The sequence below is a fragment of the Polypterus senegalus genome, chromosome 2, assembly GCF_016835505.1.
Source record: "Polypterus senegalus isolate Bchr_013 chromosome 2, ASM1683550v1, whole genome shotgun sequence".
NCBI lineage: Eukaryota > Metazoa > Chordata > Cladistia > Polypteriformes > Polypteridae > Polypterus > Polypterus senegalus.
The window spans coordinates 71,245,192-71,270,763 of NC_053155.1; the positions used below are offsets into that span (position 1 = coordinate 71,245,192).

General features: G+C 36.5%; 1 protein-coding gene across 2 annotated transcripts in view; it reads right to left on the bottom strand.

Moving 5' to 3' along the window:
* The window catches only part of chst10 (carbohydrate sulfotransferase 10), a 262,179-nt gene that overhangs the window by 22,431 nt on the left and 214,176 nt on the right, over positions 1-25,572 (bottom strand). For both annotated transcript variants that reach the window (XM_039743942.1, XM_039743941.1), the window contains exon 5: positions 9,717-9,822. In XM_039743942.1, coding sequence (XP_039599876.1) covers positions 9,717-9,822 — 106 coding nt within the window. The remainder of the gene's footprint in view (positions 1-9,716; positions 9,823-25,572) is intronic.

Here is a 25,572-nt window from a genome sequence, read left to right on the forward strand (position 1 = left end):
CTGGAACTATTAAAGTCAAAGTACCTTCTGTAATATGATAATAATTAAAAAAGAAAAACAAACAAAAAAAAAAATACATGAATTCCATGCTGTACAGCTTAACAGCTAAATCGCCAGTGTTATTACGTTGTTTCTATTGGTCCACTTTTTCCATATATATACTTTTAACTGCTACTTTGACACTAAAATAGTTAATTTAACACTGGTGATTTTGCTGTGTATAGCAAAAACAGGCATTATTACATCTCCCCTAACCCCGTTCTCAGTAGTGACTATGTAATTAAATTTCTGAGCTTCTTAGCTAGTGCTTAATCTTCTGGGAAGCCAAAACCAAATGACAGTTCAGTTCACTTTTGAATTCTAGACAGCAAGAATGACACAGGAAAGTCCAATATTACAGAATAGCAAGTCGTAGTACAAAAGGGTCATATTTACTTGTCTTTGTATTATTTGCCTTGGAATACTGCAACCTGAAGACAAGCATTTGCATTAAATTGTTCAGTGTGAAGCTGAAATTGTGTTTGCTTCAGAGTAATGGATAATGACTTGTGTTGATGTCCCCCTGCAACCTTAAACCAGATTACGTGGATTTAAGAATGCTATGTTGTTCTTCTTAAGAGTAATTTTTCAGTTAAATAGACTCTGGCGTGAGTGATAGCACTAAAGTCTGTTTGGCCTTGAATTACTTTCTTTATATCTTTCTGAAATTATTTTTCTTTGTATGTCATTCTTCTACGTCATAACAATAATAATATTTGCTTTTTTTCCATTTGCATGCAAAAAAAAATTACAATGACAACAGAATTTAATCAGACAAAGCTACTCAATATTCTGAGTATGTCATCTTCATAGCATCATGCTGAGAATTTAAGCAGCTTACTCCTTCACCACCTAATACTGAATATGCTCTGCTAATTTTTCTCCACACCTTGATCATTTTGTCAGTCTTTAAATACAACACTAAAACTGGTTGAAATTAAGAGACTTACTGTATTTGTCCTTTTACATATTTACTTTAGTAGGTAAAAACTGAACCTGTATGTTTATACATTTATCCATTTTCAAAGGTACGCTTATTACTTTAGGATTGCTATGGTAGCAGCATTAAGGCCAATTAATACTTTCCTGTTCATTGGTCCAAACATGTGCATGGACAAAATTATTTTCGAGTGCTCATCTGGATTTGTCCACATTGGCTGCATATATGATACAAATGTCACATGCACAGATAAAATATCAAATATCCCTCAAAAAGAAATACAGGTCTATGTGATATGAAAGGACACACTCTTGCTTTGAGTATGAGGTGCAGGCATGTGTGCTGTGTGTCCACTTAAACATAGAGTATCACTTAGTTAGGTGCAAGAAATTTACCCAAACAGGGAACCAGTCCATGTACACACAGACACCAGACCTATCTAGTCAGTTAGCCCAACACATATCTGCAGGATGTGGAGTGAAAACCATTGCGGGGAAAAAAACAACCATGACATAGGAAGAAAAACAACTAAATCTACGGAGTCTTAAACCATGCTAGGATTCAAATCCAGTCTTATGGATTTATGTGCAGTATGTTCAGTCGTTATGAAACATAGAGGGCATTGATTAAAACCCCTCATACCCTATTGTGTAACATATGAATGATCTTCTTTATGCACCAGTTATCCCAGTATTATTTTTTTCTGAGAATGATTAAAAAAATGATTTGACAATCAACCTAGCCCATTTAGTTTTATTGAGCATAATTTCAAATTACAGTAAGTAATAGAACTCCTAGACATTAATATTACAATTACATTAAATTGTAATCAACGTTCAGAACCACACCACTACTCTTTAGTTCATATAGCTGTATGAACAAAGGGCCTGTTCTGAAATAACTCTTCACATATGTAAAAACATCAAAAGAAAATCAGAGGAAACGCAGAGCCTGACTGGTTTATTTTAGAACAGCTTTAATGAATTCCTGCCATTTCTTTCTAGTTTGAGAAAATAGGAGGCATCACTTTCTCACCAAGGTTTAGAAGTGGCAGGGGGAGATATATCATCATTATGGCATTGCAATAGATTTGACATAGCATAATACTATCCATCTGGTGTGCTAATAAAAAAGGCAATTAAATAATTAGGAGTAGATACAGTGGTGTGAAAAACTATTTGCCCCCTTCCTGATTTCTTATTCTTTTGCATGTTTGTCACACAAAATGTTTCTGATCATCAAACACATTTAACCATTAGTCAAATATAACACAAGTAAACACAAAATGCAGTTTTTAAATGATGGTTTTTATTATTTAGGGAGAAAAAAAATCAAACCTACACATGGCCCTGTGTGAAAAAGTAATTCCCCCCTTGTTAAAAAATAACCTAACTGTGGTGTATCACACCTGAGTTCAATTTCCGTAGCCACCCCCAGGCCTGATTACTGCCACACCCGTTTCAATCAAGAAATCACTTAAATAGGAGCTGCCTGACACAGAGAAGTAGACCAAAAGCACCTCAAAAGCTAGACATCATGCCAAGATCCAAAGAAATTCAGGAACAAATGAGAACAGAAGTAATTGAGATCTATCAGTCTGGTAAAGGTTATAAAGCCATTTCTAAAGCTTTGGGACTCCAGCGAACCACAGTGAGAGCCATTATCCACAAATGGCAAAAACATGAAACAGTGGTGAAACTTCCCAGGAGTGGCCGGCCGACCAAAATTACCCCAAGAGCGCAGAGACAACTCATCAGAGAGGTCACAAAGACCCCAGGACAACGTCTAAAGAACTGCAGGCCTCACTTGCCTCAATTAAGGTTAGTGTTCACGACTCCACCATAAGAATGAGACTGGGCAAAAACGGCCTGCATGGCAGATTTCCAAGACGCAAACCACTGTTAAGCAAAAGCGAACATTAGGGCTCGTCTCAATTTTGCTAAGAAACATCTCAATGATTGCCAAGACTTTTGGAAAAATACCTTGTGGACTGATGAGACAAAAGTTGAACTTTTTGGAAGGCAAATGTCCCGTTACATCTGGCGTAAAAGGAACACAGCATTTCAGAAAAAGAACATCATACCAACAGTAAAATATGGTGGTGGTAGTGTGATGGTCTGGGGTTGTTTTGCTGCTTCAGGATCTGGAAGGCTTGCTGTGATAGATGGAACCATGAATTCTACTGTCTACCAAAAAATCCTGAAGGAGAATATCTGGCCATCTGTTCGTCAACTCAAGCTGAAGCGTTCTTGGGTGCTGCAACAGGACAATGACCCAAAACACACCAGCAAATCCACCTCTGAATGGCTGAAGAAAAACAAAATGAAGACTTTGGAGTGGCCTAGTCAAAGTCCTGACCTGAATCCAATTGAGATGGTATGGCATGACCTTAAAAAGGCGGTTCATGCTAGAAAACCCTCAAATAAAGCTGAATTACAACAATTCTGCAAAGATGAGTGGGCCAAAATTCCTCCAGAGCGCTGTAAAAGACTCATTGCGAGTTATCGCAAACGCTTGATTGCAGTTATTGCTGCTAAGGGTGGCCCAACCAGTTATTAGGTTCAGGGGGCAATTACTTTTTCACACAGGGCCATGTAGGTTTGGATTTTTGTTCTCCCTAAATAATAAAAACCATCATTTAAAAACTGCATTTTGTGTTTACTTGTGTTATATTTGACTAATGGTTAAATGTGTTTGATGATCAGAAACATTCTGTGTGACAAACATGCAAAAGAATAAGAAATCAGGAAGGGGGCAAATAGTTTTTCACACCACTGTAGATAGATAGATAGATAGATAGATACCTGTGAATCTAGCACTCACTGACAAATAAACACAAATATTCTCCTAAAATGGCCAGAATGTGGCCAACACCTGTAACCAGCTGAGGGTGCCGCAGAGTCTCAAATCCCAGCCATAATCAAAACCAACACAGTCACAGGTTCAAATATTGTCCCTTTTATTAATTACAGTACCTTAAAAAACAGGAAGGCACAATCAAAGTACCACAAACATAATTCTTCATCTCAAATTCCACTGTTCCAAAGAGGTTTGTCTCCTCTGCCCCCTAGCACAGACTCTTTGAGCAAGACGTAGTGGCTCATTTTATCTTAGATCCAAGAGTATTTCCGGTACTAGAACACGGTCTGTCGGAAGCACTTCCAGGTCAAACGGAAGTCCAATAAAATATGGATTATACATCCCTGCAGTAGCCTCAGATGGCACCCAAGGATCTTGACAGGGTTGCACCCTGAAACTCCAAATTCCAGCATGTCCTGTGGGTATCCTGCAGGGTACCAAAGGCCAAGGATGCCGCCACCTGGCATGTTAAGAGATAAATGATCCATGCATTGTTGTCTCTCGTGGTCCTTCCATTGTATTGACCGCATGGCTGGCTAAGAGTTCCTTATGCACCCTAGCTGCAAAGCCTGTCTAACAATTTTCCTTCATTATGGCATCCCAGCCACATAAGAATTGTATTGGATTGTAAAATAGTGTTCTTGTCTCTTTGTTTAGTGTTCTTTTCTACTATTTTTTTTTTTAAAGACTGGTTTCCAAAAAGCATTAAATAATACTAAGTAAACATACTGTATACTGTATGTTCTGTTTTATGTATATGCCTGACATTTAGTGCCCTTTAGTACTGATTTCTTATTGTGTGGCCTACTTACTGTAGTTGTTGACAATCAGAGTTGTGAAACTCAAATAAAAAACAAAACAAAAGGAAAAAAGGTTGAGAACTACTGGTCTACATTCTCAAAATAGTCTTTATTCTCCTTTGAAAGCACAATAATTGATACCCAGTTGAGTTTTTTTTGGTAAAATGTTATATTTTCTAACACTATTCTCAAACACAGTGACAGAGTAATTTTATAAAGACAGCTGTTATAAAATTGCAGATAGCCATCTAGATCTGTAGCTTTCCCACTCTATAAAGAACATACAGCATCTTTGATTTGGATGAGCATCACTAGTTTGTCCAATTCCTTTGTGAGCAGCGTTTCATTTCCTAGCAATTCTACTTTGTCAAGAACTAATTCAACATAAGCCTCTCCATTGTTGCACTCTGATGTTTACAGAGTTTTCTATTTCTTAAAAATATGAGTTATTTCTTTGTTTTAACTAAGTTTGATTCCAGCTGCATTAGTAATCTCTACAATTGCATTCCAAACTTTCTTTTTATGTATTTGTTGAGATAAACTCTTATAGTTGCATTGTAAGCTTTGTTGGTAAATGTAATAATGTCTTCATTTGCTAGAATTAATTGGTTTAATCGTCTGTGTCAAGTTGAACTAATAAGTTTCAGAATAAGTGGGACATTTTCATCATAATAACAGCACCACACTTAAAGTTTAAACAAAGTCAGAAGGTTATTATCAATAACAACAACACTGATGGCTCTTTGCTAAGGTTCGTCTATGGAGCTTCCTCCTGCAGACGGCACGTTCTTGGAATAGCCACTTTAAATTGCTGGGACGTCTCAGTGCCCTAATGGAGTGTTTTCTTGAGGGAAGCGACTAGACTGTTGGAGACGGTGCCCGTGCTTGTTCTGGGGTGGTATCTCACACCTGATTTGAGCTGATAATATGATCCATTGGCACACATGGGCAACAATGGGTTAGAGAAATGTCCATGAATGCATGAGGTTAAAAGCCTTTAACAAAACATGAAATTGGGGCAGTTTTAGATACTGCAGATGCAACTGTTGATAACCTACCTAAAACAGAATTTAATATTCCATTAAAATCTCCTGCCATTATATGTTCATGAAAGCTAATTTTGTGAATTGACGCAAAAACTTAAAACCTGAATTCTCCATAATATACAGCATTCTTCACGGTCCAATAATTTCATAGTAGGTACTTCTTACTATAGTTAGAACATTAAGAATGAACTGCATCTGAACACAAGGTCCTGTGAAAATACTCTTCCCATTGAGTACATGATTGAGACTTTTAACATTTCGACTTACTATCTTTATTACTGCATTTCTTACTTCCAAGCCTTGCCAGCAATAATACATTCAGCAAACCCTGAAGTTGACACTATGGACATACAATAAATATGACTTGCTCTCTACTTTTCCTCCCCAGCCTACTGCCATCTTGCTTCTCCAATTAAGGTTAAAATCAAACACATCAGAGTTCCTGTCCTCTAACATGGCATGAAGAGTATCATGCCAAAAACAAATTGTTACTCCCCTATAACAGTGACTAATGACTTGGTAAAAATAAAGTCACGTACTAATTATCAAAGTATGACAATCAAAGACTGAAAGGGGGGAAAGAACAACAAAACCAGACAGTACCACAATATTTAATTTTTCTGAAGTTAAGGCATGGTACACATTAATAAACATTCATAAGAAAAAAATAAAAATAAAAAGACTAGATAAGTTATAATTTAGTTCAAAGAAATTTCATTCCTTGTTTTCAAACGAAGAAAAAAAAGAAAAAAAAAAAAACAGAGAGATACATATACTGTACTGTTAAGTATTGATGCTAAATGTAATAATGTTAATGAAACAGCATAAAAGCATGCTAATAAGCATAATTGGAATAATAAATGCAATTAAAAATAAATACCAAACAAATGGATTAATTAAAATTGATAACCTCAAGGACACTTGTACAGCATAATGCTGGTAACTTACATTAATCAGTGCAGTCTTTAAAAGCGTGCAAGCTATTTTTTTCATTTAACTAATGACATCAGTAATCAATGCATTTTACTTTTCTCAGCCTGTCCAAGTGAATTATGTGCGTGTGGATGCATCTTGCATGTACAACTGTCAATGTGGCTGGGAAAAGACAACCTGTCTTATGCCACTTGCACGCAATTGCGGTTAACTAGCTTTATATGCAACCCTCTTTTCAGAAGTTGCCACAAAAAATTCTTGAAAGACGTATTTTTTTTTTAAAGTCAGTGGGTAACTGATGTTTTATACTATTTGAAATTGGAATATTTCAAATTCTTACTTAGAGGATCTATTCAAAACCTTTTAAAAATATGGCAGGATCTAATCCATAACATTTTAAAATGAACTTCCATGTCAGGGAAAAAGATACTCTTCCTTTCTTGCTGCTTTTTTAGGAGAATGTTTTGTTGTTGGCTCTCCTCTCTTTCTCTTGGGTGGGGGTTGAATTTTGCTTTGTTAAGTTGGACTTGATTGTACGGAATATTATCTGCTTCTAATTAACATCTATTAATAAAAAATTTAAAAAAAGACAGATTTGTCTGTTCTGAAAGAGAATCTTTCCCTTTTCCATGGCATGGGGAAGATCATTTTCTTTCTCCCCATGATTCATCAAATTCTACGATTCTAAGGATTTTCTCTATTTACAGCATAAAAAACTCTTATTGTGAACTTGTCTGGACTTCCAAAATTGATACACAGGAAGTATTAAATCTCCAACATTTTTGCTTCTTGTTATGTCGTCTGAATTATCAATCAATCAATCAACATTTATTTATATAGCACATATTCATACAAAAAAATGTAGCTCAAAGTGCTTTACAAAATGAATAGAAAAATAGAAGACACAATAAAAAATAAACATAAGTCAACATTAATTAACATAGAATAAGTAAGGTCCGATGGCCAGGGTGGAGAGAAAAAACAAACAAAAAAAAAACTCCAAAAGCTGGAGAAAAAAAATAAAATCTGTAGGGGTTCCAGACCACGAGACCGCCCAGTCCCCTCTGGGCAATCTACCTAACATAAGTCAAACAGTCCACTTTGTATTTAGGGTTCTCATGGAAGGACCTGATGATGATGGTCACGTAGACTTCTGGCTTTCAGTCCATCAATGTTGGTGCATCATGATGCTTTGAGTAGGTGGTGGTGGCGCAGGCTTATTATTTATTATTAATTATTATTATTATTAATTAGTCGCCTTATTCAGGTAAATTTTACATTAGCTTTTCAAAGATAGTCACCCTTCTGTCAGTAGGAATTGACCGTTTGTTCCAAAGCAAGCTGTTAACATATGTCTCACATCTTCAACTTGGGTGCCAAACATATCTATTTTTGCTTTCTGTTCTTTACAACAAACACTCATAGGGCTTTACTTGCATTTCACTTGATTCTTTATTTTCAGAATGGTATCATTTAATTGGTTTGACAGGTATACTAATGGTCAAAAGTTTTGGAACACCTCAGCTTTTCCAGTTTGTCTTCAAATTTAATCAGTTGAAATGCAATGAATGACCTAAAATAGTGACAAGGTAAGCAGTAAACTGCAGGTATTTAAATTTAAAGTTTAGGTTAGGAAACACTGAAAAACGTACATTTCATAATATTACAAATGGCCCATCCTCAGGTAACAACTAAAAGGTTACAACCTAAAGATGGTCTACAGCAACAAAAATAAATTAAACCTTGCAAGTTGAGCAAATGTGCCAACTACTTAAAAACCCTCTGTCTGTCTTAAAGCAGAGTTGAAACAGACTCTGAATTACTACAGTACAATAATCCAGTGATAATGGCAAGAAAACGGCAATTAACAAACAAAATGAGACAGAGCATTATTACTCTAAGAAGTGTAGGTCTTTCATTTAGAGAAACTGCAAAAAGAATCAAAGTGTCAGTGAGTACAGTGGTGCCCCACACAATCCTAAGGCAATTGAAAATTGAAAGAAACTCTGACAGGAACAGATCTAGTAGACCCAAATTTACAACCCAACCAACATAAAAAAATAAAGTCCATTAATCCATTTATTATTGAGCTTTTATGGTTCGACTTAAGGTCACAGGGAGATGAAGTCTGGTCCAGTAAAGCATAAGGCAATAAAGAAGCCATTGCAGGACACATTTATGTACACCCTCACACAGGTTCAGGTCAGACTGGCCAATCAGCCTACCCAGCAATTAACATAAACACACAAAAAAGTTTTAAAAATTCCATAAATGATAGAGGGCGGCACGGTGGCGCAGTGGTAGTGCTGCTGCCTCGCAGTTAGGGGACCCGGGTTCGCTTCCCTGTCCTCCCTGCGTGGAGTTTGCATGTTCTCCCCGTGTCTGCGTGGGTTTCCTCCGGGTGCTCCGGTTTCCTCCCACATTCCAAAGACATGCAGGTTAGGTGGATTGGCGTTTCTTAATTGGCCCTAGTGTGTGCTTGGTGTGTTTGTGTGTGTCCTGCAGTGGGTTGGCACCCTGCTCAGGATTGGTTCCTGCCTTGTGCCCTGTGTTGGCTGGGATTGGCTCCAGCAGACCCCCGTGACCCTGTATTCGGATTCCGCGGGTTAGCAAATGGATGGATGGATAAATGATAGAAATGTTTTTCATTTAAAATAATTACAGTGGCATAATGAATAGTCTACATGTATACAATTCAGCTGGATTTGTGGCTTATTTTCTATTCTATTTTCAGTCTGAATGCTAAAGCCATTATTTTAAGGTTTATAATATCATTCTAACACGTACACCATTCTTAAGTATCTGTTAATTGTATGCAGATGTCAAGTATGCCCAGGCTCGCCCCTGGGTGATTTGATGCTGGGACAGATGGCCTAACTGCAGGTAGCCTTTACAAATAAAAATCTACCATACCCTAAAATAACTCACCCTGACATTAGACAGAAGGTTTCTGTAAACGTGCCAATGAGTCTCCAATGGAGGACAGTTACCAGCTTGCCCCTGGCAAGCTTTAAAAATAATCACTTTATGTTAGCACTGAATAACACACAAATAAGTACATTTGTATTCCTACAAGACAAAGTACAGATGATCTCCAACCTTTTTAGAATTTCACTCTCATTCAGAGAGGAAAGACGAGGCAGCCCATTTTTGTCATGGTGGTGGATCACATTTTCAGGTATCTTATCCACACTGGAGAATGCTCCTTGAGACAGAGGAATAAAAAGAAAGAAATTCATTAATTTTGTCTGTATGGACATAATAAACAACTGCTGCGTCTCTTAAACATTACTTCCAGTATCCTTTCAAGCTAAAAGCTGTTTCTAAAATAGTACCTTTCCTAAAGCAGCTTTTCTGAAAGTTTACTTACAGGCTTTACACACTGGCGTAGATGTGGACTAAGGCTAAGAACATGGTAAAATGTTCATTTTACTTCAATGTACTCGGTCTTTACAGAACAATTAAAAGTATTTGTTTCTAGTCACTATGGCACAGAAACATTAACAATACAGTACATTTTTGAATTACATAGAACAGGAGATAGGTTACTAAACAAAGCAATAATGACATTAGAAACTTAATAAGAAATAAATAGAAATTTAAAAAGAGGGGAGAAAACAACAAGAAAACCAAAGGAAGACAAAGTAAAAATTTAAATCCTGAACCTCAAAACCCCAAAAATTCCATACTGAATATCTACTATATAATAAAACACTAAGGTCTGTGTGCCCAGTCCCTTGAAGCAATCTGATCAGTCAGTTTGGCTTTGGTGACGTGACGAAGAAGGAATTGTGAGTGTGAAATGCATAAGGAGGAGTAAAGGTGTATGAGGGAGCACTGGTGAAGAGACATTCACACACGCAAATACAGAAGAAAGGCACTGAAGGTAAAGTACATGTTAGGCAAACAAAAGCAAATATTTTTTAAATTATTCTATTATTTGTCTTTGACAGGTACTGTGGCTAGTTGACGATAAATAACCAAAAATAAATCAAAATGGAGACAAAAACCAGAATCCAAAAAAAGCCATATCTTTAGACTGAATCAATAACCGAACCTGTAACAAAGAACATACACTAGACACAAAACATAGCAAAGGCCATGTGTGTCTGAGCACTGAACTGAGACTTTGCTCAAGCCTTTACTTACTTAAAAAACTGTATGAATGGCCATAAGTAGTGGTCAGGCCTCCATAATTAAAAAACAAATATGATTAAAAGAGTGAAAAAAGACAAAGGCAAAAAAGTGAAACATAGGGAAAAAATCAGTTGAAAAATGACATGCTCAGCACAGGTGGAATTTGTCAAGTCCCCCCTGCAACCATGAATTAAATTAAGCGGATTCAGGAATGTTATATTTTTTATTTAAAGAATGAAACATAATCCAAAATAGAAAAGCAAATATAATAATATATTCTGAAAACAATTTATGAAACTCTGTACTCTACCTCCAACCTATCCAGACAACTATATACTAAGAAGGCTTCTTCAATAGTGATGCCTCATATTTAATAAAACAGCAAATTAAAATGAAAAGGATCAAGAAAGACCTGGGATCCTTAACGAACATTACATTAAGCGAATGCTTGCTAAAGTTTGAAATTTCCAATGTGTGATACTATAGAACATCATTTTCAAAATGTGTAGAAGGAAGTAGTTTCATAGCACTTGATACAGGCACTTGGCAAGATCCAACATTTGAACGATTCAACTTTAGGTGAGGTGCATGTGGAAAACGAACCATTTTTGTTGAATTATGGCATGTCTTGTGCATACCAAGCTAGAAAGTATTTTGTGAAATGCTAAGTGAAAGTTATCAACCAGCCCCAAAGATCCCTTCCCCAAAGCTCTCTATGGTAATGAAAAAGTAAATTATTTTATATTTGTTGATGCACTCTGGAGATGCAGTCTGCATTTTCATCTAAACTAGCCAGTGTTACCTTAGGGACAGATACAAATGAAAATGAGAAAAGTTTAGTAGACTGCTTTTGAAGATGTTAATAATATGTAGGCAAAAAAATGTGACTGGAAGATTAATTTTGGAGCATAATAGTTCAAAGGCCACTAATACATAATCAATATAAAGATTTATTAATGTGGTGATAACCTAGTGACTTCAATTTATCCAATACTGTATAGTTTAAAAAGACTGAAATACACTGATTATCATGTGAAGAAGCAGCAGACAAGAGCTTCTCTGCCTTAAAATGTGTCCTTCTTTGGTTACGTAGTACTTTTATACATCTGACTAACCAACAGTAGTTTAACTGAGGTCAATTGTCTTACGAACTTTCCATGGAGAAGTCGGGTAACACAGCTACTCTTTGTTAAATAGTTGCTGGTAAAGTGATTGTAATTAGTGCTGACTAAAGCACAGAACCACAGAAGAGTTTTAAGAAGATTTTTTTTTCTTTGCAAACCAAGCCAGTGTGGCTTCATGAATTTTTTTTACTCTTTCCAAAATTCTTATATGTGAATATTTGCAGCCCAGCAGTAGAACTTAGCGTTTGGTAGTGCCACTTTCAGCATTTCATTATTAAGCAACTTAAAATTACAGCAATGCTCATGATGAAAGTACATTTTTAGTTTAATGCTTAAAATTATGTCTCTCATATTTTATCTGAATTCTGTTTCTGGAAAATAAAGCAGATTTATGAACAGTTTGTATGGTACAAAAAAAACAGTTCTTGGGTTGCTGCCATGCACTGAAGTTTGCTGATATTTGTTGAAAAACATTTCATCATTAAAATCCAGCCATTTCTGTGAATCCCACGGGGTGATGGGAACTTTCTAGGGAAGATATGATGGACGGAGACTGGCCTTCGGGATTTGAGGGAACATTAATGTATTAAACTCTACTATAGAATTTGGTCAATTGTTCCATTGTGTCTATTGTCCATTAAGTTACTGTGAGATTTGGCTTTAGGGAAATTTGACCTAAGCATACTACATTATCATCTAATCCTGGAGCTAAACCTCTTGTACTCTAATAATGAATGCATAAATTACCTTATAATATTTCACTGTCTTACAATAGGTTTGCGTGTATCATACTTTTTAAAAATTAGTTTGTGTAAAGACATTTGATAAGTAAATAAATTATCCAACCACCCATTTACTGAACTTTCTTAAGAAAATTCAGGAACATAGGGAGTTGAAGCCTAGACATCATTACAGGACTCACAAACATGAATTTAATTTAGAGTCACACATTCAAGTCTATGGTGAAGTATGTGAGAAGAAACTGCAGTAACCAGAGAAAAAAAAGTGCATTGTAGGAAAATTAAAATGTCAATAACTTGATCTCCCAGAGTTAAGAGCCAGTAGCAGTATTAACTTCGTGCTACCTGTAGGAGGAAGAAGCATAACAATTACTGAAACAGTTAAAAGTGTAACTTAAGGAGATTTACAAAGAAACTGTAACACTTTTCTAATTTTAAATGGCCTATTATAATAATGAAAAATTGCATTTTGTTTGTGAATGGTTTTATAATTATACAAACTAGTAATCAAACTATTTAGGCAATATTTAAGTGAAATGTGTCAAAAACACTGAGGTGTTCTAAGTCTAGAGATTTAGGAATGCTGCTGTGTAAGGTATTGCTTGGGTGTGCATGTTTTTGCTGATAACAGATAAGAATCACTTTAAATGTATAAGCGGAACTGTTACCATAAAGCACATAATCCATTTATCATTACACAAGCATGCTTCCTGCAGTCCTATGTTTCTAGGTTATACAAACATGCCTCGCTAAAGACTCCTGCATCTAAAGTCTGAGCTCCAAAACTGGCCAATTTTGGAGACAGGATTTATTTATGAGTCCAATAAAAAAATTTAAATGACCTTGGGGATAGAATTATTAGATTGGATTAGGTGAAGTGAACTTTATTAATCTCAAGGGGAAATTCAGATGCATATAACAGCAGAACCAAAAAAACAAGGATATAGACTCATAAGACAAACGATACAGGCAATCAATCAATCGATAAAAACATTAATAAATAAATGTATATCGTGCAGAAATTTCAAAATAATCTTAAAGAGTACATCAAAATGAAGCACTGAATTGCCTCATGGTAGTGGGCACAAGAGACTCCCCAGAAGTATTTCTCAGCACACTACGGTTTCCATGATGGCATCCAATTTTGCCATCATCCACTTTTCCATAATAGCTTCCAATGTGTCCACTTAGCTCTGTGATTGAGCATGCATCTATTTATAAGATTAGTAAAAGAACTGATCAGAGTTTTTCCACCACCATCAAGACAGAGATACATGTGCAAAGCCGAAGAGGTTAAGATGTCAAACAGCAGCATAAGAACAGGGCTGCCTGGAGACTGAACATCTAGCATCACCAGGTTATATGGTGTTAATTGTAACATCTTGATTTGCTTTCACTTTGGCATATGAGATTATTTTAGATTGATATTTTGAACATTATATTATACTGAGTTAACTGCTTGCTTCTCAGGCTTACATTCCAATTTACTCTACTGCCAAGGACTAAGTGTATTAGCTAGGCTAGGAGATGATGAAGACGAGACAACAGAATTGTTCCAGTAGAATGATGTGGAAAAAAGAGTGAGCAGTATACCTCCCAAGTGCTTTTAAAGGTCAGAGTAAATAAGAATTAGACATTATATTTGTGGCTCCACATTAAAACAACTCAGAGCAGGTAGGAGAAGGTATGTTTTGAGGAGAAATGCACCCCAAAGCCTTTCCACAATAACACTGCCCCACATCTGAAATCACTCAATACAAATTTTTATTGAGATTGTGTAAGTTACAATGTATTATCTATTTGGAGAAAGAGAACAGAAACGTAACACTAATCATTAGTATTTACAGTAAGCATACTCCAACATAATACACTAACAATGGTGTACTTTTAGTAAGATATTTCTAATATTTTGCCACTTTACTTGATATGACAAGTTTAAGGCATCGTTTTGTGTTGTGGTAAGCCAATGCAGTAATCTTGAACTGACTACTCCAGTCACAATCCTAACAACAAAACATAAAAAAAATACAAACAAGCTGTAACACACCCTAAGTTATTTACTCCATAAATTATCTTGTAGATAAGTATGCAACATCAGCCTTCTTATATCACTGTTTCATTATAGAATGGAAGATAGAAAATGACAGTAGGTAACATATTTTTTAATGCTCCACTGACAGACTGAGGAGATCGTTCCTCCCCCACACTATGCGACTCTTCAATTCCACCCGGGGGAGTAAATGCTAACATTACTCAGTTATTGTCTGCTTTTTTTCTTTTTCTTTTTTTCATTTTTATTACTATTCAATTTAATATTGTTTCTTTGTATCAGTATACTGCTGATGGATTATGTGAATTTCCCCTTGGGATTAATAAAGTATCTTTCTATCTATCTATTTATATATAGAAACAAAAGGAAACCTGATGAGGTCAGCATGAGGCTTTCTTCATATTTAAATATGAATACAACATACAATGTGAATTTTCTGGAACATGCTCATACTGGGGTGATACGGGGGTAGCAAAAATGGGGCAGACATCCTGGATCCAGCGGGGCTCTGCACTATAATAGTCTTTTCTGAGCATCATTAAAATTAACTTTTGAATTTTCCAGGTTTAAAGATATCCCAGGGCATATACTGTAGCTTCTTTCTTTCAATGACCCCAAGAAAAAGAAAATTTTAATTATCAGCCCTTTGTCAGATAAGCTTACTGTGTTAGTGGACAAGAACCACATAGCATCTGTATTTTGGGTACTTGGCCTCAAGCTGAATCCCTTTAAAACAGATATACTGTATCTCTCTCTTCCATCTCATGCTACCAAAACAGGAACTGTGCAACATGCATTAATTGCCTTCATTTTGCAACTCTGAAGTTCTTAGAAGGAATGCTTTTAACTGGTGTCTTTGCTGCTCTGTTCTTTGTTGTCAACCGGCTTTATAGTTTGTTAACCTGATTTCTGATAAGGTTCATAGTCACTTATTCATATGGGTCTGTAATAATATGAAAATCCAGTATTTTTTTTTTAAAAGGTATAAACACAGGGCACCATAACTCAAAATATAAAGTCCCATGCTTAATTTAATTTCACTTTTGCACAATCCAAAGCAGGATGCTTGTCAATTTCTGTGGCAAACCTGGCACATTCTTACATCTGTTGCACTGGATGCAACAAACTGCAATGTTTAATGGGTGCTCTAAATGGTTAAAATCACACTGGGAGATTTTTACTTATGTGTTTAAATTCTTCTATTTTGACAATAACCATGTTTCGAGACAGGCTGAATGGATTGGCTATGATCTCCACCGAAACAGAATGAGCAGAAAAATTTTAGGATTTAACTGGAGAATGTACTGGAGTTAAAATCAGGAAAATATGCAAAATAAAAGTCTGAAAAATATGCAGGCTTTTATATTGAATAAATTATATTAATATCTTAATAACTCAATGTGCTGATAGCATTTCACCATCTAATATGTTTCATGACCAAAAAATGTAGTTTATCTTGATAAAAAAAATGCATAAAAAAAGAGAATTGCCAAATATTTCTGCTGCAGAAATTTAAATCTGTCTGACACAATTTCCTTCTTGGCACAGCTCTGTACCAAATTATATGCAAGATGCAATAACATTAATATGTTTCAAATTTTTTCAGGTTTTCAGCTTTGGTATGGACTCAAATTCTCATAAATCTTTCTATCAATGTCCTAAATGCGATCTTCTAAGCAGCAGTTTAGCTGTTGTTTTCAGCCTAAAAACCAAAAGCTCAGATGTGAATCAGCTAATCAGTTCTTAGCTATCAAATGCAAATGTTGTAAGCATTAGCCCATCAGCTACAGTGTCCACAGAAGTTGATATAGGGATATCAAAACACATTATTCCATTAAAAAAAAATGTTCATTGTTTCCCATTGGAAACTATGAAAAAATATAGACAATGTGCAAAGAGAAATTTAGCTGAAAAACAACATGACCTTCCCAGAAAGGGGGAAAACTGAACACACACTATTACAACATCCAGCTTATATGATTTATGACTGTTAAGTTACGCAGTAATATCTCCATGACCTCTTCCCTGCAGCAGATTAACAAATTAAAACAAACTCTCTTTATGGAGAACAGTATTTTAAAGCCTGCATCTAATGCTAATAAACAAATCTTGGCTATCATCACAAGACACACAGTATGTCAAATTTCAAGGGAATATAAACTGAACCTCAAAGCAAGCAGTCATTCCCCAGGTATAAAAATGGTGCTCATTGTCATAATATTTTGGGTAAACACATAACTAATTGTTCACTAGGAATACTTCCCAGCTCCTCGTGAAACTGGGCTGATGAATCCCCAACCTCCCATTCCACATTTTTGATTACACGTGGGGGAAAAAAAAAAGAAAATCACATGCTTTCAGCTTCTGATTATTGGTCTCTTTCATTGCCGTGTGCTTTAAAGAACCCATTCTCCTCATTCTTTGAGCACAACCATCTGTAGCCCTCATCTGCTATTATAAATCCTACCCTGCTATTAATGTGTTTAAACTTTCAGCTATAGGAACAGCAGATTAAAATGCAGATCCCAATATTTTCATGCATACAAAAATATTCTAGAAAATGAACTCATACAAGCCTTTAATGAGTTGTCTGGCAAGAGTTGAAACTTAATTATGTTCATATCTTATATATCATAAATTTTCAAGTTAATTGTAGCAGCTGAAATGTTGTGTGTCCTTCAAAACTTGGAGAGGAATTTGAAGTAACTGCATAGCATTATCATCATCTTACCAACAATACAATGCTATCACATTGGTGGGAGATGGCACCTTTCACTGACCAGAAGCATTAATTTGAGTGCTATGAGTAGACACAAGCACATAAAATACCCCAACTACTCTATCTAAAACACTAAAATCTTAGGTTCATTTTGACCTAATAACAAAAACCTACCAAAAGCTTAAGTAAAATTTTAAATGCTAAATCTTGAGGCTTCGAAAAATTTGTTTCTAAATTGGTCCCAAATGAGTGAGTGTGTGTGGGTGTGGGTGAGTATGTGTGCTATGAAATAGGCCAATATCTGTTTGGATAGACTCAGCCCCCCGTGATCCTGAACAGATGGATAAAACAGGGCTCATATGTCTTATAATGCAAGAATAAAGGTTTGATAATTCTTACTGCTGTCTTCTTTAAAGGCATCGATAAATGATATGTCAGTCTTGAAAATGGCTTCATTTGGCCTTTTCTTCTTTCTTCTTCTCCTTTATCTTCATCCTTACCCTCTTCTATGTGGGGTTGATGTGTTTGACCATTATTTGGTCTAACCAGTACTAAAGTAATTTTTCAGTTAGTGCTTAGTCAACCTACTCAAAACACCCTGTAGAGTATGAATGGTATTAATAATGAGAGCACTAATGTTGGACATACCAAATTAACACTGTGCAATACCTGCATTCACATTTTAAGAGATCACCTTCAAAAATAATTTTCAGGTATCCGAAATGCAATTTTAAAATAATAAATTTCCATCACCACCATTATCATACATTAACTGTTTAGCTCAAACTTCCAATTTATATTATGTATCCTCCTAAAATCAAAGAAATATAGCAAAAAGCAGTCACAAGCAATCATATCTCCTTCACAATTTACAAGTCCATAAAACCATACTTTCAAAGAGTAAAAAGCCAAATTAAGTTATCACAAATCAATACTGCACTTCTATCTCCAAGCCTCTGTTAAAGCATTTTTAGACGTCCATTCACCCAAAGCCCTACTATTATGTCTAAGGTTTTGTTTAAGCTTTCGAGGTAAAGGTAGAGTTTTTGGCCACAATGCCATCTGCAACTAACAGTTAAACATGACAGCAGAAGCATTATGGTTTGGGGCTGCTTTTCTACATCATTACCTAGCCAGTTTCAATCATAGTATTAACCATGAATGCTGCATTGTACCAGACAGAGCTTGAGGAGACTGTGAGGACATCTATAGAAAAAAATGAAGTGGAACTGTAAATGAACCTTGCAAAGAGATGATGAACAGAAACACTCAAGTAAATCCACCAAAGTATGGCTTGAAAGTAAGAAATGGAGAGTAGCAAAAAAAAAAATCACAGCTCAGACCTCAATCCCTGCTGTTTTGAAGCCTGAAGCGCAGGGAGTACATGAAAGAAAGCCTTCAAACATCACAAAGCTGATTGAGTTCAGTTAGAAGAAGGAGACTCCAAATCCCATCAAGTAAGAGAATGACGACCAATTAGAATCACCTACAAAAAGTCATTTCTACCGATTGCTGGAGCTGCTTTCAAAGCTAAGGGTACTCACATTTCTAAAGATTTTTGTTGAATAAATGATTGCAAAAAATATTTTTCATTGTTATTTGTTAAATTAGATCATTTTTTATTAATATTATTAAACTGTAGATGTATTTTCTTCTATATGAGGGGGCAGACAGAAATGTGAAGGGGGCACATGGTGACGACGGAGGCGGGAAAGGGGTGGGGGTGCTCTGGATAACTGTTTTTGTCATGTAATTAGATTGCACTTTGTCAGGCCTCTACCCTAAGACCTGTCCAACTTGGGTGTCCCACCTGAAGGCTAAGCTTCTGCTGGTGTAGCTCTTAGGGTCACTGAGGCACGCAAACCCCCTGACCACAATAAGGTGGCAATCCCTCAGGAGGAAAACTGAAAAATAAAACAAAAAGTAAAATAAAATATTCCTCATCAAATTATAACAACTAAAAACATGACATTTACCTTAATTTTATGGCCTATATCAAATATATTTGAAGCCAACAATAACACTTCTCAATACTAACAAAACTAAAAAGGGTAGGCCAAGTTATAAAAAAAAATCAATTCACCAAGTCTTGAAAAATAAAATAAAGAATAAAATAAAATATCCATCCAGATCTTTACAACCAACAACATAAAAATTATCTTAATTGGATGGCCTAATTCTCAAATAAATTTGCAAAATAAAGTAAGAATAAAATAAGACCTCTCAATATAGCCAATATTTACAAAACTAAAAAGGGTTGGCATAGTAATTTAAAAAAAAATTCACCATGTCTTTTCCTACAATTCTCAAACTAATTTGTAGAACACAACAGATTTAGAACAGAACATTTGAACTTTTTTCTTCTTTTTTGTCTTGTTTTAAGCTTGTTTGTTTTGTAAGCAACTGAACTCTCTGTTTGCAACTGAACAGCTCCGCTCTCCTTTCTCCTCAATCCACTCTACAACAACAGTCTCCTGTTTCCCTTTGCAAACACTCTTCCAAATTCATCCACATCCAAGTTATTTGTTATGGACTTCTCATGGGCCAAGATCACCAAATTCCTCTTTTTTTATGTAACATGGTGTGACGATAGGGGTTAGGACCCGTGACAAAGTGGAGAAGGAACTCTCACACGATGCTGAAGACACACCAATTACCAGGGCTGTTACATACAATTTATGCAACTCAGGAAAGGCTTCCTTGTACTCCTGCAGGAGTTTACACACAGTGGACAGGTCTGTTTCCTTTGAACATTTTTTGAGCAGCATCTGTTTTGCCACAAGAACTTCATTTTCAGACTTACAACATCTGCTACAGTGCCAGCCATCACAGCCAGAGGGTGCAACAGGATGGGATCTAGAAATGCACTAGATTTGGGTGCAAGACTAGATATGGCTCTCATCAGGTCAATATTCTTGTGTGAAAATCTAGTTTCCATTTCTGAAATGGCCCTGTCAAGGAATTTGAGCAGGGATCTTTTCAGAGACTGATGGGGAAATGGTAGGGTCACCAGAGTCTGTATGGCCCAAAGTTGAGAGCACAACACTTTGACCCAGGTGTTTGCTCATTGTTCTCCTTCTCTTTGTTGGATGTGACTCATCCTCAGCAGGAGATGACACTCCCAACAGTCATCCTCATGGATGTTTTTTAAGGAGTCCCGTGCTGCACTAACAACCTCAGAAGCACTGCACAGATCAACTGACTGAGACTGTAGAATAGCATTTGCTGGTTTCAAGACACCAAGCACCGGCACTAGGAACTTTCCAATCTCAAAGAAGTGATGCCTCTTAATTTGGCATAGCAGGCCTGATTCCTCGGTGCACAGGTCAACTGCAGCATCATCATCCTCTGTCATCTCAGATAGGATACTAAGGATTTGTTCTTGATTGTCCACAGTGCACCTTGTCACCTCACCTCATAGTGACTTGTCCATCTGATCTCAAGCAGCCTTTTTAGACAAGGTGCATCATGTTTATTGAGCACATAGTGGTGGTGAAAAAGTTGTAGAGTGAACTAGATAGGCTAAAAAATCTTTTTGCACACGGCCCACTCTGCATGGCATGCAGAACCACTAAGTGCAGTTGGTGGTTGTAGCAGTGGATGTATGGGACATATCTGTCAAGCTTCTTTTGGAGCAGAGCTTGTACCCACCTCTAACCCCATCATAACACTGGTTAAGTATACTGTCAGCACTGTAGCCAGCATCAGAAAGGTGTAACAGTATCTCAGAGGTGATGTACTCTGCATCAAGTTGTTGCAAGTCAAGCAACCCAATAAGATGCTCCTCTGGCATGGAATTTCTGACAAACCGTATTATCACAGACACATTTTCCACATTGCACCTATCCCTGGTCCCATCACTTTTGAGGCAAAACCCTGCAGAATCAGCACTTTCATATTTTTCCTGACCTTCCAAGCACCATGTCAGCCAGTGTTTGGATAATTTCATTTTGGATATCCTTAGATGTGTATTTTGCATTTTATGGGACACCCTTAGCAATGCTTGCTAGCTTCTCATCCTTCTCTAAGGTATATTCCATCAGTTTTAGAAAAATACCTGAAGCAATGTCATCATCATTACCCGCTGCATCATGTCTCAAGGTTTCTGCAGTCCCACGGAGCCCCAACTCATTTACACAGAGAAACCTTATAGCACTACCAATACTCTTGACATAGTAATGTTTTTTTTCAAGTTGTGTTTTACCAACCAACATTGAATCCACAGTCCCCGTGGCCTCTCTGCTTTTATGCTCAGTCCAGATGGTTGAAGCATGCACATGGTTGTGGCTGGACACATGCCTCTGTAGCCCCTTGTCTCGATCAAGTGCTGCTTTCCAGTTGTTAAAACCAGTTAAGGTAAAAACTACATCCCTCTCATTAACAGTGCTGCCATATTTCCGACATGGGAAACAGAAGCATCGTCCCACACAACAGAGTACTCCAGCCATGGTTGTGTGCGGTACCAGGCAGGATTGAATGATCTTAATGTTGTACCACCAAATACACATTTGGGGTAACTACCCAGTATTGGCTGGGATGGTGTATTACCATTTAAGTCACTGGGTAGCTGAGCGGGTTGCTTTGGGGCAGCAATTGTTGGCAGAGGTACAGGAGAAGCAGTGCCTGTTGATGCCACAGGAGTAGACATGCTAGTTGCTGTCTCTGATCATTGCTACTGCTATTGGTACAGGCAGGGGCAGCGTCACATTTTTTAAAAGCTTGGGAAAAGGATGCATCTCACAGCATTAACTTTCCCTTTGTGAACTGCTGGAAGCTGGGGAGGAAAGTGAATAAGCTTTACTAAAATCGCTGTGATTTCATCAGTATATGAAACGAGAAAACTGTTGAGTGCAGAGTTGAAAGCTGGGGCGGGGCTTTGTGTCGGGGTCTGACAGACAGACACGGGTCCTCCAGTCGGATCTATGCAGCAGCAGTGGTGCTTATGGGATCAAAAAAGAAACACTTCTCTACCAGACTGAAACTGTGAGAAGAACAATGGACTAGTCCCCCATTGACTGTACAAATATAGATGTATTTTTTAGTTGTTGTTAATTATCTCACGAGTCGCTATGACTTTGACAACAGAGATTTGCTGCTTCCTCAAAGCCTGCCGCTGTTGCGCAGCCCTGCCTACTGAGAAACCTGACACCGGGTCATTTGCATACTAACAGTGATTGGATGTTTAGCTGGGGGGAGGGTGAGTAGGGAATCTCTGTGGATTGCTGTGTGAGCTGCGGACAAACAGTGCACGGAGGGAAAGAGCGAACAAGAGGTGAAACCTATCATCTCATTTGTGCCTTTTCCAGTGGATTTTTCAGCTACTGTAGTAAGTCTTGTCCATATTCAGTTTGTGGGTAATCTATTATTTCCTCTCTCAGCTTCTAAAAGTTTGATTTAAGGGGGCAGGATGTTTGTTTAAGGGGGCATTGCCCCCCCTTGCCCCAGCATAGAGCCGGCCCCGTGTATTTTCAATTTTCTTGAAATGTACTTGCTTTTTAACAGCAATGTAGGCTGAGGCTCCAGGAATCCTCAATTCGATTAAACAGGTTTGAGAATGCTATATTTTATCTTGAAAAACGTTTTCAGGTAAAAGGACGGAATGCCACAAGCAATATTTTTCAGAACTGGTGAATTAATTGAACAGACAAAAACCTATAGTGGGCAGAATGCAGCGAAATGGCTGCCAGAATATGTAAAATATCTTTGACAACATGGAATAGGCTGAAAGGTGATGACAGAAAGATTCCACATTCTGACTAAAGGGTCACTAGTTTGAACAGTTTTCAAATAAAAAAAGTTAAAATGTATAGCATTGTAAAAAATAAAATCACATAAATACAGAAAAAAGTTAACTCTGGCTACATAAAAAGGATGGAAAGAAATAATGTAACCACTGCAAACAAAAAAGAAGGAAGTAAGTTGAAGCGATAACTGTGAAATTATTAGAAAGGCATGATTAACACAGCAAGTACAGGAGAGATATAGCAAAGAAGGTAAATTAGAATTTAAGAGTAAGAAAGCAACACCGATCACCAGCCAACCAGCCCCCTAACAAACATTCAATGGACTTTCACTTATCTGTACTGCATCCTGATGATGTGTTGTTTCGTGCTACTGAATGTTTACATCAGGCTAGAGAGGATTTCTACAAATTTACATAGAGAGAATCAGGGTATTTCCAAAGTAATTTTTAAGCAATCAAAATTATAAAAATAGCTTCTTCTGAATAAAAGACAAGGAATGTACAGTATAAGCCAAAAGGAAAATGTTAGAAAAGAAGGCAGACAGTCAGAAATGGCAGATCAAAAAGCAGAAACTAAAGTAAATCAGAAAACATACAAAACATGTGCCAGGGATAAAGGTGACAAATGACATCAGCAGCCAAATGCATAAAGATTGCAAGGACTGAGGTGTAGGCAATTTAATGAACATACAATTTGAACTTTTAAAGGATGCAGAGATACTATTAAGAGTACATTTCCACAAGATTATTTTGAATGTTTAGGAAGCAAAGTTTATCTTTTTTGCATGCTGAAAACAATTAACTGTTCTAACATGTGGCATGCTACGTACTGTATTTGATGTTTTTTATTCAGAAATTGATTATTGTGATTATTAACCTATTATCATCATAGAGCTGTACTGTTTTGTGAGCTCAAGAAATCTATCCAAAAAAAACAGTTCACATGATGATATGATTATAGTGCGACGGGCACTAAGCAAACTCCTGTCAATCATGAATAATCCACAGCATCCACTTAACAGTGTCATCTCCAGGCAGAGGAGTAGCTTCAGTGACAGACTTTTGTCACTGTCCTGCTCCGCTGACAGACTGAGGAGATCGTTCCTCCCCCACACTATGCGACTCTTCAATTCCACCTGGGAGAGTAAATGCTAACATTCATTTTATTTATTATTTTTCATTTTTATTACTATTTAATTTAATATTGTTTCTTTGTATCAGTATACTGCTGCTGGATTATGTGAATTTCCCCTTGGGATTAATAAAGTATCTATCTATCTTATCTATCCATCTAATTTTGCTACCTCACCTGTTTGATAAAAACTAAAATGAATTAATGGATGGATGGATAATATGATGGGGAAAACACGTTTTTTTAAGCTTATATATTAGTGTAGCATATGATATGTTGTTAGAGCTGAACACACCATGAAATTATTGCTACTAGGCCTTCATGTGATTCATGTTCATTTCATAGGTGGCACAGATGATTATCTCACATGCCTTGAAATAGATTGGAAGTCATTATGCAAAGCAAAAGAAAACGTGAATTCCCTTACAAAAATATTCAAGATAATCCTGAAATGCACAGCAGATATATTATAACAGATATGAAATTATTCTAAAATCTTCAATAACTAAAAACTTTGAAGGCATTTGCAATAATTATAAAATGTCATCCAAGATTATCCCTAAATGATAACTTGACTTGTCAGACTGATGCACATTAAGACCTTTGATTGCTATGATTTACACATGCTGACATATGTTCATTTCAAGTTTAAGTATGACTCACTCTCCTTTGGTAAATTACAGTAATTAATATGTTTCAAATAGTAAATCATGCAGTATATAACTTTTGGTAATATTCATCATATTCATTATTGATGTACATTAGTAAAATTAAGTAAGAAAAATGGCTGATGATCTAAGGTCAATAAAAATAAAAGTATAAAAAAATGGCACAAGCTATAACAAAAATATAAGAAGTCTCATATTTCTTATGCATGTAGAATAATAAAACATTCTAAATGTTAATCAGTTAGTTAAAACGTATTATAGATTAGGTAATTAAAAGAGATAAGAACATAAAGCTGAACTTTCTGGTTAATTAAGGCATATCACAGAACTTGATAAAATTGTTTGAGATCAAGAGGACCAAAGCAGTCTAGTTACTTAAAAAACACAGACTACAGAACAATATATTAAAAATATAAACATTGATTTGCAGTAGTTAAAGGGGAACTCTGAGATAGCCCAACCACAGGGGATGCACAAACCAGTGTGCTTCTTCGCAGTGGTCCCAAGCCCAGATAAATGGGGAGGGTTACGTCAGGAAGGGCATCCAGTGTAAAATTTTGCCAGATCAACATGCAGACAACAATAGAGATTTCCATATCGGATTTGTTGAGTCCCGGGTGAACAACGACTGCCACCAGTACT